General features: G+C 35.6%; 1 protein-coding gene and 1 long non-coding RNA gene across 2 annotated transcripts in view; one reads left to right on the plus strand and one right to left on the minus strand.

Moving 5' to 3' along the window:
- LOC109823767 lies at nt 10,436–13,793 on the plus strand. Its single transcript, XR_002242461.1, has 2 exons — nt 10,436–11,041; nt 11,316–13,793. It is a non-coding gene; the product is annotated as an uncharacterized LOC109823767 (long non-coding RNA).
- Nucleotides 15,856–23,290, minus strand: part of LOC109823766 (3-hydroxyacyl-[acyl-carrier-protein] dehydratase FabZ-like) — an 8,465-nt gene continuing 1,030 nt past the window's right edge. The window contains exon 4 of the mRNA XM_020390139.1: nt 15,856–16,375. Coding sequence (XP_020245728.1) covers nt 16,121–16,375 — 255 coding nt within the window. The 3' untranslated portion in view covers nt 15,856–16,120. The remainder of the gene's footprint in view (nt 16,376–23,290) is intronic.

Genomic DNA, 23,290 nt, shown 5'->3' on the forward strand with positions numbered 1-23,290 from the left:
CCATAAAAATGACCAAGCCTACGTATTTAACATCGTAGCACCAAAAATCCATATCTTTCATGCATGGGGGACTTTATCTTGTTATCTAATTAGAGATAAGTTTGCATCTAACACATGCTGCCGGGTAGTCTATTCCCACAACAGCGGCAATGTCTACGTATTCAACATCGTAGCACCAAAAATCTATGTCTTTCAGCATGGGGGACTTTATCTTGATTCTTAATTAGAGATAAGTCTACATCTAACACATGCTGTCGGGTAGCCTATTCCTGCAATAATGGTAAAATCTACGTATTCAATATCGTGGCAGGTTGTTATTAATAATGTCAAAATTCGTGCCTTACACGCAGGGGAACTTTATCCCAAATCCTAAATAGGGATAAGCTTACACCTAACACGCGTTACCGGTTAGTCTTTTACCATGAAAAAGACACCAAAATCCATGCCTCACATGCATGGGGAACTTTATCTCGATTCCTAATTAGAGATAAGTCTACGCCTAACACGCGTTACCGGTTAGTCTTTTTTCGTAAAAATGACAAAGTCTATGTATTCAAAATCATAGCATCAAGTCTAATAGGGTTCATTCTCTTAGGACATCTTTACATGTGGAACGAACTTAGACAATCCACATGCTAGCCCGACTCAAATGATAGTCGGTAAAGGCTTATCAATCCGTTGATGGCTGAGGGTTTGCTAAAAATCCTATGCATGTTTGTAGACCCATCAGCTTAACGGATATGAGCCGAGACTTAAAACAGATGAGCTAAAGACAAGTCTCAAGGACTTAGTAAAAAAATACATGAAAGCTACCTCCGTGTCTCAAGTCAAAATGCCAAGGTCAGACCCACGACGCCGAGGTCACACCCGGGTTCCAAATTTAAAACGCAAGGGTGAGACACGCGCCACAAGTTCAAAACGCAGGGGTCCACCCCCACATTTCAGAAGCATGATTATGACACATACCTTCATACAGGTCCTACGTGGCAAATTCCTTCAACCAAGATGCCTTCGAAGCGAGTGCAGAGAGCAAATCCTTTACGACAAGGAATCAACAGCTCCAAGATCAGAGTTAAGATCCAAAGTATTCTGAAAATTCATCCCAATCAACTGCGAACTTTTGAAAACTTTAGAGGGGGTTTTGTAGGTTGTCTAAAAATCACTGCAGATAGCTAATCTCCCATCAAACACCAATAATGGAAGTTACAATCTGATGACTTCCAGAATGCTATAATTTAAAAACTTTCACGTAGATCGATGAAGGTTACAATCTGACGACCTTCATAACAACCGATGAAAGCTCTAGTTCAACGGCCTACATAATCAACATCGGGAGTTACAATCTGATGACTCTTATATTTTCAAGGAGCCAAGATGAAGATTATAAGATGACGGTCTTTGCAACACTCCAGCAAAAGAGACCATAAATTGATGGTCTCTTCACATCAAAACGCAGAGGTCATCCTTGCGTTACACCATCAAAACACGGAGGTCATCCATGTGTTACAACATTAAAACACAGAGGTCATCCATATGTTACAACATCAAAACACAGAGGTCATGCCCGCTTTTTAGAGTCAAAACCAGAGGTCATCCCCAGGTATTTAATTAAAAACGCAGAGTTCGTGGACTCAAAACATAGAGTTCATCTCTGCGTCCCAACTCTGCATTTTAGATTTACAGCATTATGCGAACACTGTGTTTTCAGCCTAAAACAGGCCCAACTCTATGTTTCAAGTCTAAAATGCAGAGTTCGGGCCCCGAACGCTATTTTTGGCGTTTGACTCATTCAAACACGAGCTGAACGGTTTTAGGAACCATTCCCCCCCCCCCCCCCCCTATTTGGAGGGATTTCTGCCCTACTTAGGAGCAGATTAAGGGGATGTTTAAACCCCATTCAACCCTATTATGGAGAGAATTAAGGGAGCGGTTACACCTTTAATCCCCTATAAATAGGAGTAAACTCAACTGAGTTTGGGTCCTTCGACTTGGCAGCGAAGAAGAGATCTATGGCTGGATTTTTGGGGGAATTTCTTGAATCAGAAAGGGCCTGAAGGGATCGGCATCATTCTTCAACGGAGATCATCTTCAACTTCAGCAACGAGGAGCTTGTTCTTGGCTATAACCGATTTTTGGTTCAAATCAACTCTTTTACAAGAGTTTAAACTCGTTCTGAGTTCCTAAACTCATTAAGAGTTAATTTCAAACTTGCTTTGCAAGTTCTTCATAGCGTCAAATCATGAGGAGGAGATATCGTTCTAGTGAAGTGAAACGTCAGATCATCAACGAGAAGCAAACTCGACGTGAGCATTCGAGGGAGGCATCTCATCGCCACTGTGAAGAACCCAGTTTTAAACAAAGGGGAGGATTCGAATCAATTCTCTTCTCTTTTGTAATCGGGAATTCAAATTGTAATCGAGATTGAGAGAATAAAAATCAAATAAAATTCTTTTATTTTCTTATTACAAATTTTCCACAAACCACAAATATGCAAATGAGATAGTGCGCAAATGATAATCGCAAACACACATTATGATCACGGAGTTCGGTCACCTTCGACCTACATCTGCGTTCCTCACTCTCGAGGAGAATTTCTACTATCTCAATCGGTTTTCAATGATCACTGAAATATTTACAACTCACACAATCGGTTTTCTAGCTCACCGAAAACTTTCATAACTCATACAATTGTAAGCACATAATACACCCTCTAAGTGTTGACCTAGCCCGTGTCAACTTTCTCAAGTGCTTGGATTTGCCACCTCTTCATAGACTTTACTACCAACGCTATTCCTCTTAGAATTAACCACATCTCTCACCAACCACTTCTCTATGTATCCTTGTGTATTACAATGTGATCTCAACATATAGTCTCACAAATACAAATAGTTTGTTCTCTAACAAGATGAGAACTCAATTAATCTCACTCTCAAAGTTACAATGCTACAACCCAATAATTATACTATAAAAATACTTAAGCTCAAAGGGTGTGTGTGTAAACAATGAGCAATAATCAAAACTAAACTCAATATGAAATCTAGCATAAAATGGTTAATCAACAAATATAATATAAAGCTAGAAATTAAGTTTAGAGAAAACTTCTCTAAAAGTAAGAGTGAGAGAGAAAGAAATTAAAGCCCAAACATGAAAAGAATGATCTCCTCTTCCTCTTGTGAAAACCTCTTCACATAAACACTTGGAAAACTCAATTAAACAAACTTCAACCCTTGTAAACTTGTGTTAAAACTTTTCTTGAGTAGTAGGAGTGTTTAAGGCAAAGGAGTATATATATGTTACAAGAGCCAAGCCTAAGAACCCAGTAAAAATCAATAACAATATAAAAAACAACAAAATCTGGAAACTAGTCGTTACTGTGCAACGGTCATATCATCAGTCGACTGATTACAAGCGTGAGTCGACTGATGCCTGCATCGGTCAATTAATGCATTATCAGTCAACTGAGTAGACAAAACCACTATTTGCACTTCACTTCATCAGTCGACTCATCACTGTAGTGAGTCAACTGATAACGTGCACACAACTTGTCATGAACAATAAAAATTGATTTTAAACCCCTTTTAAAAATAGCAAATAAATTCTAAAAATTATAAAACTTTGGAAAATATTTATAAAAATAAATATAAACATGTTTCAAAAAGAATTTTTTTAAATTACATTTCCCATTTGTGAAAACTCATAATTTTTCAAAATTGGTCAAAATACGAAATCTCAAAAACACGTGATTTTGACAAAATAATTTCAAGCAAGTTTTGAAACTTCTTTTGAAAAGATTAATAAACTTTATAAAAGATGTAAAATGATTTAAATGAGTCTTTTAATCCGTAAACACATATTGTGCAAATAAACATGATTTCATTGATTTAAAATTGTTAAAGGTTGATTTTGTTAAAATTATTTCAAACACATACAAACTTGAAATAAATATGTGTGTATATATAATTATATCTATTTGTTTCATATTTATGTCGCTAAACTTGAAGGCAATGAAAACAATGTGTGTGTATAACTTGAACTCTAAGTATAAACACACAAAGTATAAACTCCTAAACTAATATACCCAAGCTTGATTGATCTCGTGACGTTTAATCTTAGGCAATCCTCCTCTTGTAGTATGGATGAAGCAATAGTGTGTCGTGAACTTGAATGCATCATGCTCCATTCCAAATTCCTTCCATCCTCCAATGAATATGATCGTGTAGGAGCAATCCAACCAACCTCCAACGGATGATCTTTGTGTAGAATACCTAACAATCAAATATAAACACTCCATAAATATTGTTAGGAATTGTTTATTAATTATCAAAACTAGATTAGATAGTAGGCTCATAAACATGAGACCTAACATAAACTTCATTGGATAAGGAACTGAGTCCCACCCAATGGGATAAGGAGGGATGATCCTAACCTTTTTTAGCTTCAAGGACTTTGCTTCATGTTTCATCTTTAGTGGACTTGATGTCTCAGATTTTGTTTGAGAAGAGAGTGTCTTCTTATTGCGAGGGCTCCTTCTCGATGATTGGTCACTTTCCTTTTGAAGAACTCTCAGGGGGCTTAGAGGTAAGCAACAACTGTTAAATCATATTTTCAAGTCGCTCAAAGCACTCGTCAGATGCCTTCTTTTTGGCATCGACCTTGAAGATGGTCAAAATATACAAACTCTCTCCTGGACCGCTACTCAGTATAGATAACACAAATCAGATACTTGATCCTGACATGAGCCTTCTCCCATAAGGGAGATTCTTCCCCAACCTATATATCTTACTATTGCTAAGTTAGCATTTGTGACTCATAGACAATCTAGTGGTGGAGAGGTATATACATCTGATTATATGTATACATTATGAATTTTTTGAAGAACATTCTCATGTTGACTTGCATTCTTTTCAGATTAGAGGAAGTACTACTGTACGAAGCAATAGTGCGATAAGGCATCCTAATATAACCGACGACAATCATGGAGACAATGACCATGAGGAGTGATTTTTTTTATACTGTGATCAGATACGTGTTATCAGACATTTATGGACTTTTGAATCATGTTAGAAATGTTTGGACTTGAATGCATTTTTTCCTATATGAATTGTATTCTGAATCATGTTCATGATTTTATTGCTTCATGGATGGATATGTGATGTGATCTATATATTACATGTGATTGTTAGATATGGATATATATGAATGTTGACTATGTATTGTGGTTTGATTATTGGATATAGGGATGTGATATATCTATATACAGGATTTATATATTTGTATTTTCGTATAGGGAGCAACTGGTTCAACCAGTTTTAATTAACAAACATTGGTGAGGGCATATTCTGTCACCAATGAACATCCGTGATGGGCAAGTCCATCATCAATGTCAATAACATTGGCGATGGGTCCACCCGCCAACACTGATCATTGATGACGAGGTCACTAGTCACTAATGTTTTAGACATTGGCAATGGACCTCATTACCAATGTCTATTGGTCGAAAGTGAATCTGTCACCAATATTTCCAGCCAAAAATGAGATTCATCGCCAATGTACATTGACAATAGGTCTCCCAATCACCAATGGCCATCACTGACGGATTTTAAGACATTGATAACGGATTACCCCATCACCAATGCCCTATTTCCACCAGTGTTGACTACCAATATAATACTGCAAAGCAAACAATTTACAATATAAATTATCTGGGTGTATATAAATGCATGTGTGTTAGGAATTTGGAGATAAGCATAAGAAAAGTACCTATAAAGTATCGGATGTGTTCAATGCAACTTAACATGTTCCACAACATATGGAGGAGCACTGGAGGCATAAGATTCCTCGAAGTGTATGAAAACAGAGAAGAAGGAAGAACAAATTTTGAGGGGGGTTCCGCTAATGGGTAAGAGGTTTTTCACTTTCTTTTGTTATGTTTTCTCAAGGAGAATTACTCCTCCATTTATAGGGGCTGAACCCACTAACTCCACCCCCCAAGATCCGCCCCAATGAGAGATTTTCTGTCAACAAACCTTCCACGATCCACAATTCTCTCTACTGAGAATCGTTGATTTGGTCACCATGACCGAGTCAAGCTAACATCTCCCACTTGACCAAATTAACCAAGTGACATGCCTCCCACTATCCGTGAGATCGGATGTTTCTGCTTACCATTACTCCCACTATCCGTAGAGAGTAACTCTTATTTCATTATTCATGAAATTTTACTTGGACTTATTTATTCATAAGTCCCACCAAACTTACATGTTTGATAAAAGATTCTGCTGGTATTCCTTTTGTCAAAGGATCAGCAATCATATCTGTAGTAGGGATATAAGTCACTTTGACTTCTCCCTTTTCTACAATATCTCGAATATAGTGATACTAGATCTCAATATGTTTTCCTTTGGAGCTATTCGCGCCACTATTGATTAAGCTAATTGCTGCTTGATTATCACAATAAATATCAATAGGTCCTTCTAACAAATTGAGATCAAGATCAATCAAAAACCGTCTTATCCAGACAGCATGTGTAGTTGCCATACTACAAGCTATATATTCAGCTTCTTGCGTATATCTAGCAACACACCCTTGTTTCTTGCTACTCTAAGAAACAGCTCCTCCTCCAAAGATAAATAAGTGTCCCAAAGTGGACTTTCCATCATCTTTATCACCTCCGAAATCAGCATCGGAATAACCGAGGAGTTCAAGCAAATCGTCTTGATAAACTAATCTATGAGTCAATGTACCTCTGATATACTTCATAACCCTTTTAACAGCTTCCCAATGTGCTGGTCCTGGATTACTTTGATATCTACTGACTAGACTCACAGCATAAGCTATATCAGGTCTGGTGCACAACATTGCATACATCAAGCTTCCAATTGCTTGAGCATAAGGAACATCTAATGGCTTCTGCCCCTCTCCAGGGCTTTGCTCTTTACATAATCTCTTTCCCATAACCAACGGAGTTGGTGCCGGATTGGAATTCTCCATTCCAAACCTTTTAAGAACTGATCTTAAATATTTTTCTTGGTTTAAACTTAGCATTCTAGACTTTCTATCTCGAATTATTTGAATTCCAAGAATATATGATGCATCTCCCATGTCTTTCATCTCAAACTTTTCGCTGAGATCTGCCTTGGTTTTATTCAACATTTCTATGTCATTTCCAGCGAGCAATATATCATCCACATATAAGGATAATATAGTAAACTTGCTCCCACTTTTCAAGACATATACACAATTATCTAATTTATTTTGAATAAAACCAAGTTTAGTAACTGCATCATGAAATTTGAGATACCATTGTCTAGAAGACTGTTTTAAACCATATAGAGATTTCATTAATTTGTAAACTTTATGTTCCTGTTCTTTCACCTGAAAACCTTCAGGTTGTTGCATATATATTGCTTCCTTCAACTCTCCGTTAAGGAATGCAGTTTTAACATCCATTTGGAATAACTCCAAATCAAGATATGCAACAATAGCCAAAATAATTCTAATGGATGCAAATTTAGCTACAGGAGAATACGTCTCCTGAAAATTTATTCCTGCCTTCTGGTTATAACCTTTGGCAACTAACCGTGATTTGAATTTATCAATAGATTCATCAACACGATATTTCTTTTTAAGCACTCATTTGCATCCTATGGCTTTCCTATTTTCTGGTAGATCATATAACTCCCATATCTTTTTCTTTTCTATGGAATCAAGTTCTTCTCTCATAGATTCCAGCCATGAAGTTGATTCATGTGATTTCATCGTATCAGAAAAGGTTAAGGGATCTTGTTCTTCTATATTTGTATCTACCGAAAAACATGATGACTCACATGAATATAAATAGTAATCATCCATCCATGAAGGTTGTGTTCTTTGTCTTTTGTTGCCTACAACCGGTTGATTAGGTACATTATTTTCCATAGGTATTTCATCATTTTCAAGGTTAGGTTCATTCACAATATCAGGGTCATTAGTGGGAACAACACTATAATAATCATCATCTATTACAGTTAGAGGTTCTGTTTCCTCTTGAACTTGTTCCTCTTCCTCTAGATTCTCTAGAAATGTAGCATCTCTGCTTTCAATGAATCCTTTTTTTTATTGTAGAACTTATAACCTTTTGACTTTTCTGAATACCCTATGAATCTACACTTTATTGTTTTAAAATCCAACTTATCTCTAAGTTGACATGGAATGAGAACATGGGCTATAGATCCCCACTTCCTGAGATGACTCAAAATAGGTTTCCTCCCATTCCATAATTCATAAGGTGTAGATATAACTGATTTGGTGGGAATTCTATTTAAAATGTAGTTTGCAGTTAACAATGCTTCTCCCCAAAAGTTTTTAGAGAGACCAGAATGAGACAACATGCATCTAACTACATTTAATAATGTTTTGTTCTTTCTTTCAGCAACACCATTCTGTTGTGGCGTATACGTCATTGTTGTATGCTTTTTAATTCTATGCTGAATACAATAACTTTCAAATTCTTTAGAATTATATTCTCCACCTCTATCAGTTCTCAAAATTTTGATTTTCAATCCAAGTTGGTTTTCAACTTCTGTCTTATATCTCTTAAAGCAGTCAAAAGCTTCTAATTTTCTGGATATAAGATAGACGTGTGCAAACTTGGAATAATCATCTATAAAAGTAATAAAATATTCTTTATTACTATGAGTTTTGACACTTAGGGGACCACAAATATCCGAGTGTATCAACCCTAAAAGTTCATTGGCTCTATGTCCGCCAACAAAAGGTTTTCTAGTCATTTTACCAGTTAAACAATGTTCACATAGTGGCAATTAAACATTAGATAGTGCAGGAAGTAAGTTCATTCTGATAATTTCTTTCATTTTTGAAATACTAGCATGTCCTAGTCTAGAATGCCACAATTCAGATTCAGAAATATAACAAGACAAGTAGTTCAAATTTGAAATTTTATTATCAGAATTATTACAAACTACTGGAAGAATGCATAATTCATGCTCGGGCACATATTTACCCATAGCATACACTTTATTATTCTTACCTATAGAAACCCTGTAATTATAGAACCTCACTTCTAGTTCTTTCTTCATCAAGCTGGGAACAGAGATCAGATTGCGTCGAATTCCTGGCGCATAGAACACATCTTTGAGGACAAGAATGTTGTCCCCAAGATCCAATCTATACGAACCAATACCTTCTACATCGAGATAGGTATTATTTCCCATATAGATTCTCTGTTCTCCTTTCTTCAGCTCGGTGAATTCTACGACTTCATTCTTATCCTTTGCGATATGCCTAGTCGCACCTGAGTCGATCCACCAACCACTGATATCCGTCATCACAGCATTACATTCCGTCACACCGACGAATTCCCTTTTGCTAGTACCCCCTTGTTCTGGATGCTTATAGCTCCCTTATTCTCCTGCTTTTCACCTTGTGGGCAATTGGGTTTGAAATGCCCGAACTTTCCATAATTGTAGCAGGCTCCGCGGGGTACTTTCTTTCTCTTGAATTGCTGTGATTTCGGTCCTTGCGGTTGTGGTTTACTAGAACCAGGGTTTTTATAGCTTCCAGCATTATGTCTCTGGCGGACATAATTCAGCTCTTGCTGCACCATATTCAGTTTTGGTTCCTTCCTACTGGCTATTAAGTCCTGTTCTATCGCAGATTTAATGGTAGGATTCATGCTTAATGTGGTGGCAGCCACAGCAAGGGAAGGGGGAAGACTATTCAAAATGGTTGCCACTTGCATTCTTTCCGGGATTTCGGTCCCAGCAGTGGATAAGTCCTTAGCCATGACAATCATTTTATTTATATGCTCTACGACATTGTCTCCCTCTTGCATACGACAAGAATTATACTTATGTAAGAGGAGTTGAATGTTCACTTCAGAAGCAGTGTCGTATTTTTCTTTTATTGCATTCCACATATCCATGGAAGTTTTATAAGTTTCAAAAACTTTGATTAAATTATCTTCCATGAACATGAGCATAAGACTTTTCGCCTTTTTGTCTTTCGACTTCCACTGCTCAAACCCTTTCTTTTCTTCAGGTGTAGGTTTATCAGTAAGGGTTGGAGCAGTGGTTTCGATTATATCATCAATGTTGTCATGAATAAGAGCATATCCTATTTTTCTATGCCACATATCATAATTACTGTCATTAAATTTGTCAATTTTTCCTAGTTCCGATAGAACAAGTTTACTAGCCATTCGGTAGAGAACTAAAACTAAAATTCAATTTTAATTTTGTATAAGGTTGATATTTTGGCAAATACAAAAAAAAATTAGATAAATAAATAAATTAATTAAAATGAACCTGATTTTTGTGAGCTGATGAAAGAGGCTCCAATTTGAGCGAGTTTGTCACTTAGCAGTGTTGACCGAAGAGTCTGTTGTCGAAGCTTTGATGTTTTGAGAGCAAGTCACCTTCTTCAAATGCTGAGGTAGTGAGACCCGTGGGCTTTAATCTTGAATTTGAACAGGTAAGTCACGAGTAGGCCTTGAAGATGATCAAAGTGGGTAGTACACGTGCTAGGAGTAGGCTATGACACGTGATAGGAATAGGGTCACAAGACTATGAACAAGTCTTTAAGTCCGGCTAATAGGGGCTGGTCGTATAGATTGGATGTAGGACCCAAAAACAAAAAGATGTAGCCTTAACAAATTAAAAAAAAGAGGGAAGAGATGTGACAAGACTTGAGGAGGCTATAATGTATGCTAGCTGGACGTTGAAATTGTGGATGTAGGCTTTGTAGATGTAGCAAAGAGCTATGCTTGTAGATGTAGGCCTGTGGCTATGAACAAAAAGTAGGACAGATAAATAAAAGAGAGTAGACTGTGAACAATAGGACCGAAAAAAGAGAGTAGGCTTTTCTTCTTCAAAAAAATTGCTGTTTCTTCTTCTTCAACCGAACTTCTCTTCTTCTTCAACAATGGTCTGGACCGATGGCTTCTCTCTACTCTTCAAAAAAATCTTAATCCACCAGCTCTGATACCAGTGTATGAAAACAGAGAAGAAGGAAGAACAAATTTTGAGGGGGGTTCCGCTAATGGGTAAGAGGTTTTTCACTTTCTTTTGTTGTGTTTTCTCAAGGAGAATTACTAACTCCACCCCCCAAGATCCGCCCCAATGAGAGATTTTCTCTCAACAAACCTTCCACGATCCACAATTCTCTCTACTGAAAATCGTTGATTTGGCCACCATGACCGAGTCAAGCTAACAGACCTCACAAACACAACTCCATGTAGTGTTGCGTGGAACATTAAACCAAGCATACAGCTCGTGTCTTTGATCATTTCTGCAAAAAAGCTGAAGTTGGCATGATAGATCAATGCAGAGGCATATATCTCAAGAAAGATGGCATCAGAAATGCACGGTATACTATCTCCTGGCAGATTGGAGAATTTACCGTCACTGCAAGTATATCCAACACACTACGGTAGACAATTACGACATTGATTGCTTGTGTCAAATTACTAAAGTACTCCACTAGGAAGAACCAACAAAGCTGTAATTTGTTGAAACTAGAGGCTGAACTAGAGGAAGGAAGAGATATGATACAATGAAATTGAAAATCCAGTTCTGTTTGAGACCGAAGTGCAAGCAATTTGGTGGAGAGGTCTGAATCAATGGAGACAGAGGCGGAGGATGGCGACTGTGATGGATTGCCTGGACATGGTCCACAAGTCATTGGAATATGCATGGTCCATATTGTCAAGAAATGGAACTATATTAAGATGATGGAACTGCTTCCAAGTGTGATTAAGAGAGAGGAACAGAGGAACTGTTGCAAGGTTCCATATGTGATTTAAGGATATTTTGTGTACCCTTGAAGTCCAGTTCTTGTCATCATCTTTACTGCTTGAATTCTCGATAAATTCAGAACTAACATTGTCTATGTTGCTTGAACAACACTTGCATTTCGCATCTAGCATTTTCATCCATTGTACATGGTCAAGTCTCCTTGTTGATTTTGTTGAAACCCTAAGACAAGGATATTGGTTGGAGCCATGACATCCTCTAATTACAAAGAGGAAGCAATATTGTCTTTGTTGGGAAAGTTTAGTTGTAGGCTTGAAAGGTCGAGGAGTAGGAGGAGATAGTGATGCACAACTAATACATGAAGCCAAATAGTTGTTGCGGATGCTAGACATTGTACAAATTTTTTTTATGAAAAGAAGGAGAGACCTCGAGAAAGCAATATGCAATTTTGAGGAATTTGAGCATAATACACAAGCATATGAAATATTTGAGAGACTTTGAACTACTAGAGATTCCTAATATGAATAAAGAGTTTTTTTATAACTAGAAATTCTTATAGATCCGTGGTTGAACCTGTCAATTTTACTTATTGGTGAAGGAATAGTCGTTAAAAGCTGACAAAAAAGGAGGGAGCCCCAAAAATATTTGAACTTATGGAAAAACAAGATGCTATAACATGAATATAGAGTTGAGTTGTCACATTGAAAGGGGAATCCAAAATAAAATAATAGGTCATTTTTTTATCAAGATGCAATTTTGTCAATAATGGATTTTTATTTTTAGAAATATACCATGTTTCTTAGAAATTAGAACAATGCGGTAAAGGTTTCATGTTCTAAGGGAAACCTGAACAAAAGCTAATACGAATTGCAAAGCAAAAAACTCGTTCAAAGTGTGACTGGAAACCTTTCTCTGGAAATCTATCTTAGATTCTTTCGAGAAAAGGTTATATATGTTGCAAAGCAGAAATCTATCTATAGGAGGAAAACTAGCCCTATAAATTTTATTCTTTCTTCTCTCTCCTTATACTTTATGTCCTTTCTTAAACTCCCTAGATGGCTTATCAAGGCAATGAAAAAATGTTAGACAGGAATAAAGATGAATGAAGATTAAAATCACTTGTTACATGGGATAATGTTTATAAATTCAAGAAAGAAGGGGTCTTGATGTGTTGAACCTATTGAACTTCAATTCTGCAATCCTTTCTAAATAGACATGAAATCTCTTAGTAGCAATTCTCTTGTTTGAAAAGTCCTCACTTCTCTTTGTTCTGAGAATCAACCTAACCTTAGTTGCACATCTCCTATACTGCCTTGACATCTAAATTTTGGCATTTGACATTAATTCTATTAACCAAGCTTCAACATGCTCCGCGCAATAGAAGCTAAGGGAGGGCGCTACTATTAGATATTGGGAGGAAAAATGGTTGAGTAATTACTATTTGAAGAGTTTATTCCCCTTGACTTATAACTTGGCATTCTCTTAATAATGTTAGCCAAAGAACAGGGGATTGAGTCACTCCTGGAAAAAAAAAAGATAAAGGAGCAAACTTCTAATCAGTTTTTTTTTTTTTTTTTTTGGGTCGCTGTTGGTTTATTTTGTTACTTTGTTTGTGGGTTTATTATGGATGCTTAGAGTTGGGCGTGTCAGTTTTGATACTTTAAGTTTCTCTCTGTTTTCCTAGGGTTATATATTGACGATTAGCAAGAGACACCCGAATCATACAGTTGTTGTGTTACAAGTGACGACAAGGTCGTCTCCTTGTTCATCGTTTGGTATCTGTTTGTTTTTCTCTTGCTTTGATATCAATATCTAATCCTATTGAAGCCTTTATATAAATGCATTTTGAGTAGTGCTCCTCGCCCTATTTTTATCTTCCAAAAAAGGGAAAAAAAATGATTAGGATTCTCATTAGAGTTCTTATTTGTTTTATTTGGTCAATATGACAAGCTACCGGAGTTCCATCTAAGCAGAAATACAAAAGAAGTTGGATTTATGACCGTTAACTCAAAACAAATACAAAAGAAACGCAAAATAAAAAAATTAAAATAAGAATAAAAAATAATAATGGGTGGAAAAGTTATAGTACAGGGTTAGATAAGTATGAGGGAGAAAATAAAACCAATACTAAAAGAAACAAACGATGTTACCAGAACCTAATGCTGGAGCATTTGCTTAGTGTGGAAACGCAGAAAACGTACTATCAGGAAATATGACTTATTAAGACCCATCTCCGTGAATTCTTTACCAGCCAACGCGTCATATAGTGCATTGAGTTAATTTGTATCAGGTTATGACTTAACTAGTTGATAAGCAATGGGTCGGGTTATGACTTAACTAGTTGATAAGCAATTATTACAGCTAAGAACTATATATATATCACAGCTTATCGTAGGATGTGTTATTTAATTTAGGACTCATGAATTATAGGTAAAAGTGATCGCGGCCTTCTGGTTCATTTGGAACGAGAGTGAAATTGACATGCATTTTAGTACTTCAATGTAGAATAATCTACAATTCAGCCAAACCTATAGAGTAATCATATCCTATCATAAACTCCCGCACGGTGATCGGAAGGTTCTGAGCCACATATCATAACAAATAGGGGGCAGTGAGGTAATTTCACGGCCCCCATGTGGCTCTAGAGATCAATAGTTCATTTCTCTTGATATTCATATTTACAAATTCTTTTTAATTTTCTCTATAGTAGGAGATGTCTTTGTTGACTAATACATGGATGATGTTTCTTAAACCTATGATGAAAAGTTTTGTTCGGCGGTTTTGTATTGAATAATTAGTTACAGCCCAATTAATATTGGTACGCGCATGGAGATCGAGTTACGTATATCTATGCTGAGAAAAGCTAATACTATCTCGTATTCGTTTCTTGTAGTTTAGCCTGATTAAAGAAGTATATGAAAGGGTTGTATCTCCTTTTTTTTACCCCTTTAAAAAAAACATCTTTGCACTGGCATATAGTAACGGCCATTTTCTTCCATTTCTTTGAGATATGTTGAGAGTTGGGAGGAATTGCAGAGGGTGAAGGGTGCAATGCCGACATCCGCTTGGGGATCCGTCAACAAGCATGAGAAATGGTTTGATTAGAGAGGCCGCTGCCACCGTGGTCATCGGCATAAGAATCTTCAGCCCCGACGAGAGGCAGGGGAAGGATAGATCGAAGTTTACTAAAGCTAAAGCTATATTTTGATTTTGGGCTACTAGTACGGTTATCTCCAATATCTAACAATACTAATTAGTTAACCAGCATTAACAATTTTACAAGCACACGTACTAGAAAAATTTTACAAGCACACCTACTAGAAACTTTGGAAGAAAAACCGAGACGTTAGAGATTGACAAGATCTAAGTGTGATAACAGTATGTGCCTATGTTATATAGATAAATACATTGCCTTTTTCTTGTTATCGTACATGTGCACTGTTAGGTTGACTCGGTCATGAATGACCAAATCAACCACAGTTTCTCAGTAGAGAGAATCGTTGAGAACGTGAATTGGGGTTTGTTGAAAGATTTTCTCTCAGAATCAGTTTGAGGGGGATGGAGATGATAGGATTTCGGCCTATAAATAGAGGAGTAATCTCCTTGAGAAGATACAACGAAAACAAAAGAAGAATCAAGCCTCATACCCAATACCGGAGCCCCCCTCAAAGATAGTCTCTTTCTCCTGCTCTCTGTAATCCGATCACTGCCTTAAAAATCATGACATAAACTTGTAGTCCCTATGAGGAGGTCGCAGCAAATTGTTAGCATTAATTTAATTTCCTATCTTTTCAAACATTATATTTCATCCATGATCCTCTATTCTTTATGTGGAAAGTCTTCCACCTACTTTTTTTGGTGCTTGTGGAGCGCTAGGAATGTAAGGATCATGGATGCTTTGAGGGACTTCCAAGCAATTTCCAAGATATGAGGGACTAAGATCAAAATAACCCCTAAAAATGTACAAATATATCAATATTCAGAATTTGGCAAATAACAGAAGACATGGAAATTGGAAATGATCTATTTTATTGCTGTGCAAAATGGAGTAATTTTCTCTTTCGCACACCATCAAAAGGAGAACAAGAAACAATGAATATTGAAGTAAAAAAGAAAAAAACTGACTCCTCAGGCACAGAATTGAAATAACAGCACATAATTTACCCACCAAACTGTTTAAACTACAATTGTATAGGTATGCAGGCACCAGTAAAGCACTTAAGCACCATGGTTTTCAAAGCTAAACGGAAGTAGAATCAGAAACAAAGTTGCCTAAAACACAAAGTACACAAAAATATCACTTAAAACTCATAAAGTTCTTGGCAAAAAATGCAATTCAGAATTGCACAGGTCTTATTCGCGAAATCAACTCAAGATTCGCTTCCCATAGCCATCAAAAACTCGCCCTCACACACAACTTCCCCTCCAACATACGCCTTTCCTTCCATCTTGGCGATTCCAAAGCGTTTTTGCAATTTGACGAGTGTCATTCTCATTATTAAAGTGTCCCCTGCAATCACAGGCTTCCGAAACCTCACTTTGTCGATGCCAGCAAAGAAGAAGTTGTCGCGAGAGCCACCCACTTCTGGTTGTAGCATTACCAGGCCTCCAACCTGGGCCATGGCCTGGAATCACATGAAAAGTCCATCAATAGTGTATCCATTGTATATTATAAAATAATTTATATGTACTTTTAGTAAAGAAGGGTCAATTGCACATAGACCCCTGTAGTTTCATTTGGTAGACCTCCTGGATGAAATTTTTTTTGACACTTTACCCTCATACTCATTTATTCTGCATGGGGTTAATATCTGCCAAAATTTCACCCAGCACAGGAGTGCAAAAAAATTTCACTCAAACGGGGTATATCTTCTACAATGAAACTGCAACGGGTCTACGTGCAACTAACCCTACGAAGAAAGAAAAAGCAGTTGACTGTAACTTGTGGTTGTCTTGTACAAGTTTTGACAAAGAGGCTGGGGTTATCTTGTTTTAGTTACAAAGACAGCCTCACAAGCATAGGTGAGAAGTTATCAAATAGTGCCTAAGGTAGACATCAACTCCATTTACTCCATAGGTGAGAAGTTATCAAATAGTGCCTAAGGTAGACATCAACTCCATTTATATGTTGCCTAAGGTAGGGAGAGACACAACCCATAGGTGAGAAGTTATCAATCCACAGGAATTTTAACTATCAAATAGTGCTTTTGGTATAGACATCAACTCCTTTTACTCCAGATCAAAACAGCCTCACAAGCATATTGACTCAAAAAATGTCATTTATTTGAACTTGAACTATGCACATAGAAAAATGGTGCATATTTTAGGTAATATGCCTAGCAAAGCATAGCAGAGAAAAATAATAGATCAAGTAAGCAATGTTGAATGCAGCTAAATCCTGCATATGTTTTCTTTTGAATGAAGTCATCTCTTAAAGTTCAATTCTTTTGAATGAAGTCATCTCTTAAAGTTCAATTCTGTCCTCTGCTGCCAACACATCAACAGAGAGAATAAAGAAGGAACCAACTACCACTCATTAGCTTAAGTCGATGAAGCTAGAGAAAACATCCAACACTTTGGGACGAGGTTTTATCATGCACATGGATCAAATAAGTGCAACTTTTGCAGGCTACACTAGGCACACAGGCAATAGTGTTTATCACAGTCTATGGTTTGCTTTGCAGTTTACCCTTTAGGCTTTTTTGGTTTAAGTGAATATGAAAGAAAGGAAAAGAAAATTACAGAGAGAACAAAAGTCCATGGTTTGGTTAGAAAGAAAAACAAAAAAGAACATGAAAACGAGAGAAAGGCGGAGGAAAATATGTAAAAAAATTTCATTTCCGTTTTCTTCGCCAGCACCCCGCGGAAGTGAGGGAAAAATCATCGGGCTCGACGGCCGATGCGAACTCGACTCTGGAGACGACGTTCACAAAGGGAGTATCAGGTTCATGTGGGGCCCTCTACTATAAAAAACTGAAAATGGAACTTGGTACACAGGTTCCATGTGGGACCCATTAGAAGATGAATACTCATGAATTAACTTGGCACACAAAGTAAAAGAAAAAAAATTCTTCTTTGCTGTAAAAATATATCAATTTTATATTAAAAATATAAAAATTTTACATGTACTGCGTTATATTAAAGTTGGTGATTTATTGATTTTTGCATTGTTCACATAGATTAGTATTTTGTTTATACTGCATTTTAATTATACTGTATTGATTTTCTTTTTTGTTTAAATGAACTTCTACTACTTTTACTATTTTCATTGATTGAATATTGATAGTACAACACTTGATAAATTCTTTTTCCTCGGTGTGATATCTAATGATTTAAATTTGTACCGGATGTACATATTATCCTCGTTAAACATTAATTGAAATTAAGAATATTTATAACATCAATGAATTGATATAGATTATTGGATAATATAAATTAACTATATTGTGACCCAATGTTTAAAAAAGCGGAAGCACAAGGAGAAGCGCTAGACCCTTTGATGATGCAAGGCGTAAGCTTCAAAGCGTGAAGCGTAAACTTCAAAGCATGAAGTGTAAGCTTCATGACTTTAAATATTTTAATTGTAAATTTGTAAAAATCATGAACATATAGCATATAATGGCATAATAATTACAAATATATACATTCATGTCCTGATTAGTAAATAAGAATTATATACGTGAAGTATAGAAATAAATCATAATAAACTAAGCTACATCCATAACATATATATTTTATCTACACCAATGTTTTCAAAGGAGCGCGCATCACTGTGCCTCATGCGCCCTACAATGTGGGTCAATGGCAAAACGCCCCACATCTAATGCAACAGTGCTTTTTGCGCCTCGCAAGTGATATGTGCTTTGCGTAGGGCGCATGCTAGGCATAGCCACATATAGTTTTGTACTTCAATCAATCGGGCATTTTTACCCGATAACTTATATCCAAAAAGAAAAATAAAACTGCTAGGCCTTTCTAGTAGCCCGATTGAGGACCATAAATTCGCTTCAATATTAGTCTTGATTTTACTTTTGATTTGAAAATTTATGCAGTTCGCTCCATGTTGGATGTGTTAGCATAAGAAATTAAAACCTTATTTTGTGAGCATAAGAAATTAAAACCATATTTTGTGATTTCATAGTAGATATTGTTTATCTTGATAAATTTTTATGTGAAAATATATAAACATGCTCTTTTGTGCTTGACAACCATCTTGAAAAATATGTGTGTGGTGTGCGCCTTGCTTCACTCGGGCGCGCACATAGCTTTACGCCTTGCGCATGTACGCGTAAAGAGACTTTGCGCCCCATATTGCGCCTTGCGCATTGATAACACTGATTTACACTCACATAGTCATATCGAAAATATATAGGGGCGTTGTACTGTAAGTCAAAGATCCTTTTATGTCCTACTATCTAGTCTTAAGCGTGAGCTTCAAAATAAAAGCGCTTTATGAAGCGCGAAGCGCACAGTTCAATTATGCTTTAAACAATGAGGCGTAAGCTTTAAGGGATAAGTAGCTCCACTCTTAAGTTTCGAACCGTTTACCCATCAATAAGTTGTGAAGCAAGTTTCGAAGTGAGTTTCAAAGAAGCTTTTTCAAACATTGGTATCATCTATATCCTTTTTATTTTTTATTTTTTTGTTTTTGAACCAGCAACAAGAAGCTTGGTTATCAACCTTTTTTTTTCAAATTCTTCTTCTAATTGTCATCCTACCCGAACATTGGAAAGCATCCTATTTCACTTTCTTTTCTTTTCCTTTCTTTTCTTTTTCCTTTTTCCCCCTTTTCATTAATTTCCCCTCAATCCAAGCACAGCCTTAATGACAGAGAGACAACCCAAATTTTTAAAGTGTTAATCTTTGGGCACTACTGACGAGACATTAGAGGTTTTAATGGAACTCAAGGATGAAAGTTCGCACAGGAGAAAACATGTTGGTTATAAACTTCTATTATTGCTTATTAGCAAACATCATAATAGACTAAAACTCAAAGTGCACATTTGGTATCAGAACATGAACATTTCTGAAGGATTTGGAGGTTAGTGGAATTCCTGTAAGTGTTAATGTAGTAACTCATCAAATACTATTAAAAAACAAGCACAGTAAAACACTAAAGGTCAAAATCTCAATTAAGTTAGATCCAAGAAAGAAAATCCAGCTAATCAGAATATCAAACTAATAAACACTGGAAAAGAAAAGCAAATGGGTGATTGACCTCATACCAACTTCTATGTTAATTGCATATACACACATATATTGTAATAGTAACTTAGTTTTAATTTACTTGATTATGTAAATTTCATGTTTATTTTCCTACTATAGCTATACTTGATTATGTAAATTTCATGTTTATATTGCATATACACACGTATATTGTAATAGTAACTTAGTTTTAATTTACTTGATTATGTAAATTTCATGTTTATATTCCTACTATAGCTATACTTGGTTAGGCTTGTATTACTAAAGAAACGGAGGCGTTTTTAAATACAAATTGTTAAACGATATAGAACTGGGTCTGGATGTCTCTGAAGCAAATTCTTAAAGGGAAACTTATTTAAAACCTCCCATACATTTTGATTAAATTTCACCATGACATTTTATAACTGACGCTGATTAAATGACAAAGTGAGCTTTGAGGTTTTAAAAAAAAACATTTGAGCCTAGGTGACTTACTAATTCATGAATAACAATCCTGTGCATCTAGGCAGCATGGGCATGGACATAAAGAGCGATATGACATAGCCAGTGACACAGGATGTCACCACTCAAAAAATAGAAAATCAGGACAAAATGAAACAGTTTATATTACAATTTATAATAATAAAGAGATCTTAAATGCATGCATATGTACATATTTTCATCTACACATGAGCCTAAACTATTAATTCTAATAATATTAAAGAATATAATGGTTACATCTATACTCTGACATTAAAAACTTGGTGGGGTAGAAAAATTATGAAGGAAAGAGAAGAAATTGTCCTTCATTCCACTGAAGAAATGAGGACAATTTTGTCATTTCACATGAATATTAAATGCTTCACAATTCCCTATGTACTGTTTCATACAATAATTGAAAACATTTAACAGATTCCCTCCCTAGGAAACACAATTAAGAAACTTAGAGAATAAACACTCTACAAGGAGATACTAACCTTTCAAATAAAAATTAAAATTAAAATAAAATTATGCAGTTACAAATATTAAACCTATGAATCTCAAATTTTCAAGGAAACTTTTGTATATCAAATATAAACTAAAGATTTTTCCCCTTATATGCGTATAGTTTTTAGGATGCAATACAATGGTGGATAACAAGTACTAATTTATATGTTTAATTACTAAATAAATCTTCAAAAATTAGAAATTTCAAAAACATAAAATAATGCACTACAAGTACAAAAATTAAAGAATATAATATTAACATTTATATTTTACTTTATTTTTAAAATATAATATTAACATTTATATTTTATTTTATTTTTAAAATCTAGATTATAGCTATTCATTTTTTTCTTCTTTAATATAAAATTTTGAAAAGGTTTTAATATCCAGAGCAATTACATGCAAAGCTGCCGATATATATTAAAGTTTTGACCAAAAATACATTTTTATGGATATGCAGAAGAACTGGGATTTAACTCTTCAACTTTATACAGATTACAAATTACCTACATCTAAGCATAACCTAGTTTATACAAGTCAACAATATTTATCAAATTTTTTGAATAAATAGTCTCTTGTGTATAAATGAAATAAACAGATATATCAAACATGTAATGTGAATAGAGAAGTGCACGAAAAGCAAATCATGTGTCCTAAAAAGGTACAATAAATATTTTAAATTAAAATGTGTATTATGTAATTGAGAAAAAGTTGAGTAAATATGTGACATGTATCAAAGGCATATCCACGAAAGTGTAGGTGTCTAACAAGGGCGTTGACATGAATGACTTACACAGGTACAACTACATAATAGAAACACAGGTGCTACATAACTGTGGCAGTACCACACAGTGAAGGAGGCCAAATGCACAATCCAATTATAACCCTACAAAATTTAACAACAACAATTGACGAATATAAGACACCGGACTTTACCCAAATACTTGATAATTACTTTGTTATTAATTTTTAATTAATCTCATAGATACAGATAGTTTCTAAACAGCTCCTAAGAACCTTTACTCTTCACTTGCACTAAATACTGTAATCATTTTTGTTATCATGCAGTCCAACTCATTATAACACAATTTGAAGTTGCAGAAGCTCAAATGTCCCTGAAAACAGATTTTTGTAGCAAGAAAGTACTCAAACAATGAAACAATGTTTTCACCAGTTCCACTTGAATGTAATCTTGTAGCCAGTACTGTTTGATCAGAATTAAACAGTGAAAGGAAGATGTTGGATAAGAACTTTTGAGCCTTATGGCTTATTAATTCGTAATCTAAAGCCTATCGGCAGCAACAAAAAACTACACTAGACATTCTAATAGTACTCCCAGATGTTTGATAGCATCAAATGACTTATATAAGCCACATTATGCTCACCCAAATACTGTGGATCAGTTTGTAGCTTCTTTTCTATTAATATTTGCTTAACCTGCACCCATCCATAACATAATACACATAATTTTTATAAAACAGCTCCTCGAAACTTTCAGTCTGCACTTCTACTAAGAGCAGCATCCATTAGTAACAAATCTATAACAGATTCCAATTCATTCTCAGAAATTCCATATCTTTAGGCACTCTTTACCATTCTAAAGACACTATGATACAAGACTCTATTGCCAGTAGCACAGCTTCATTTCCTCTTCCTGATGCAGGTTAGGAATCATGCACTCATCGACAGTTTTCAAGGTCTAAAGCATAAACTCTATTTCGGATTCATGTATACCGTTGCTTCTATAAATATATTTGTCTTTCCTGATGCTCATCGTCCACACTCATCTGATCTGAATTCTAAGATGATGTTAGACCGTCATTACTTCCCATATTCGAAATGTGTACCCAAGTATCCTTAGCAATCTTTCTAGCACTTGCGCCTCCCAGCATTAAAAGGGATGGCATGATCATAACATAACATAGATACACACTACCAAAAAGTAGCATACATCACCTAAAATATTCACCCTTACAACTCAAAGAAAAGTGATGGGACTTTTAAAATTGCATGACATTCCAAACATTACCAAAAAATGGAATTTCTATAAGGCTAACATGGACGACGAACCCTTTATCAAAAGTATTCTCAGGAAGATTTTCATTAATTCTCTTACAGTAAGATATCATCTATATTTATAACCTAGCATTTCCTTTTCCTTTTACTCCTTCAATCTATGTTTGTTTAGACCCGAAAATGATCATTCTCACTCCATCAACTTCACCTACCACTGATTTCAATCCACACAACTATTGTCAATATATCACATCTCTAAACCAATCCAAGCTATCCTCCCTCATCATCCATCAACAGTTTCCTAATAATGTATTGCAACTCATCCTTTCAACAAATTTTAGTATGGTCGCTCA

This window comes from Asparagus officinalis, chromosome 9, assembly GCF_001876935.1.
Source record: "Asparagus officinalis chromosome 9, Aspof.V1, whole genome shotgun sequence".
In the NCBI taxonomy this organism is placed as follows: domain Eukaryota; kingdom Viridiplantae; phylum Streptophyta; class Magnoliopsida; order Asparagales; family Asparagaceae; genus Asparagus; species Asparagus officinalis.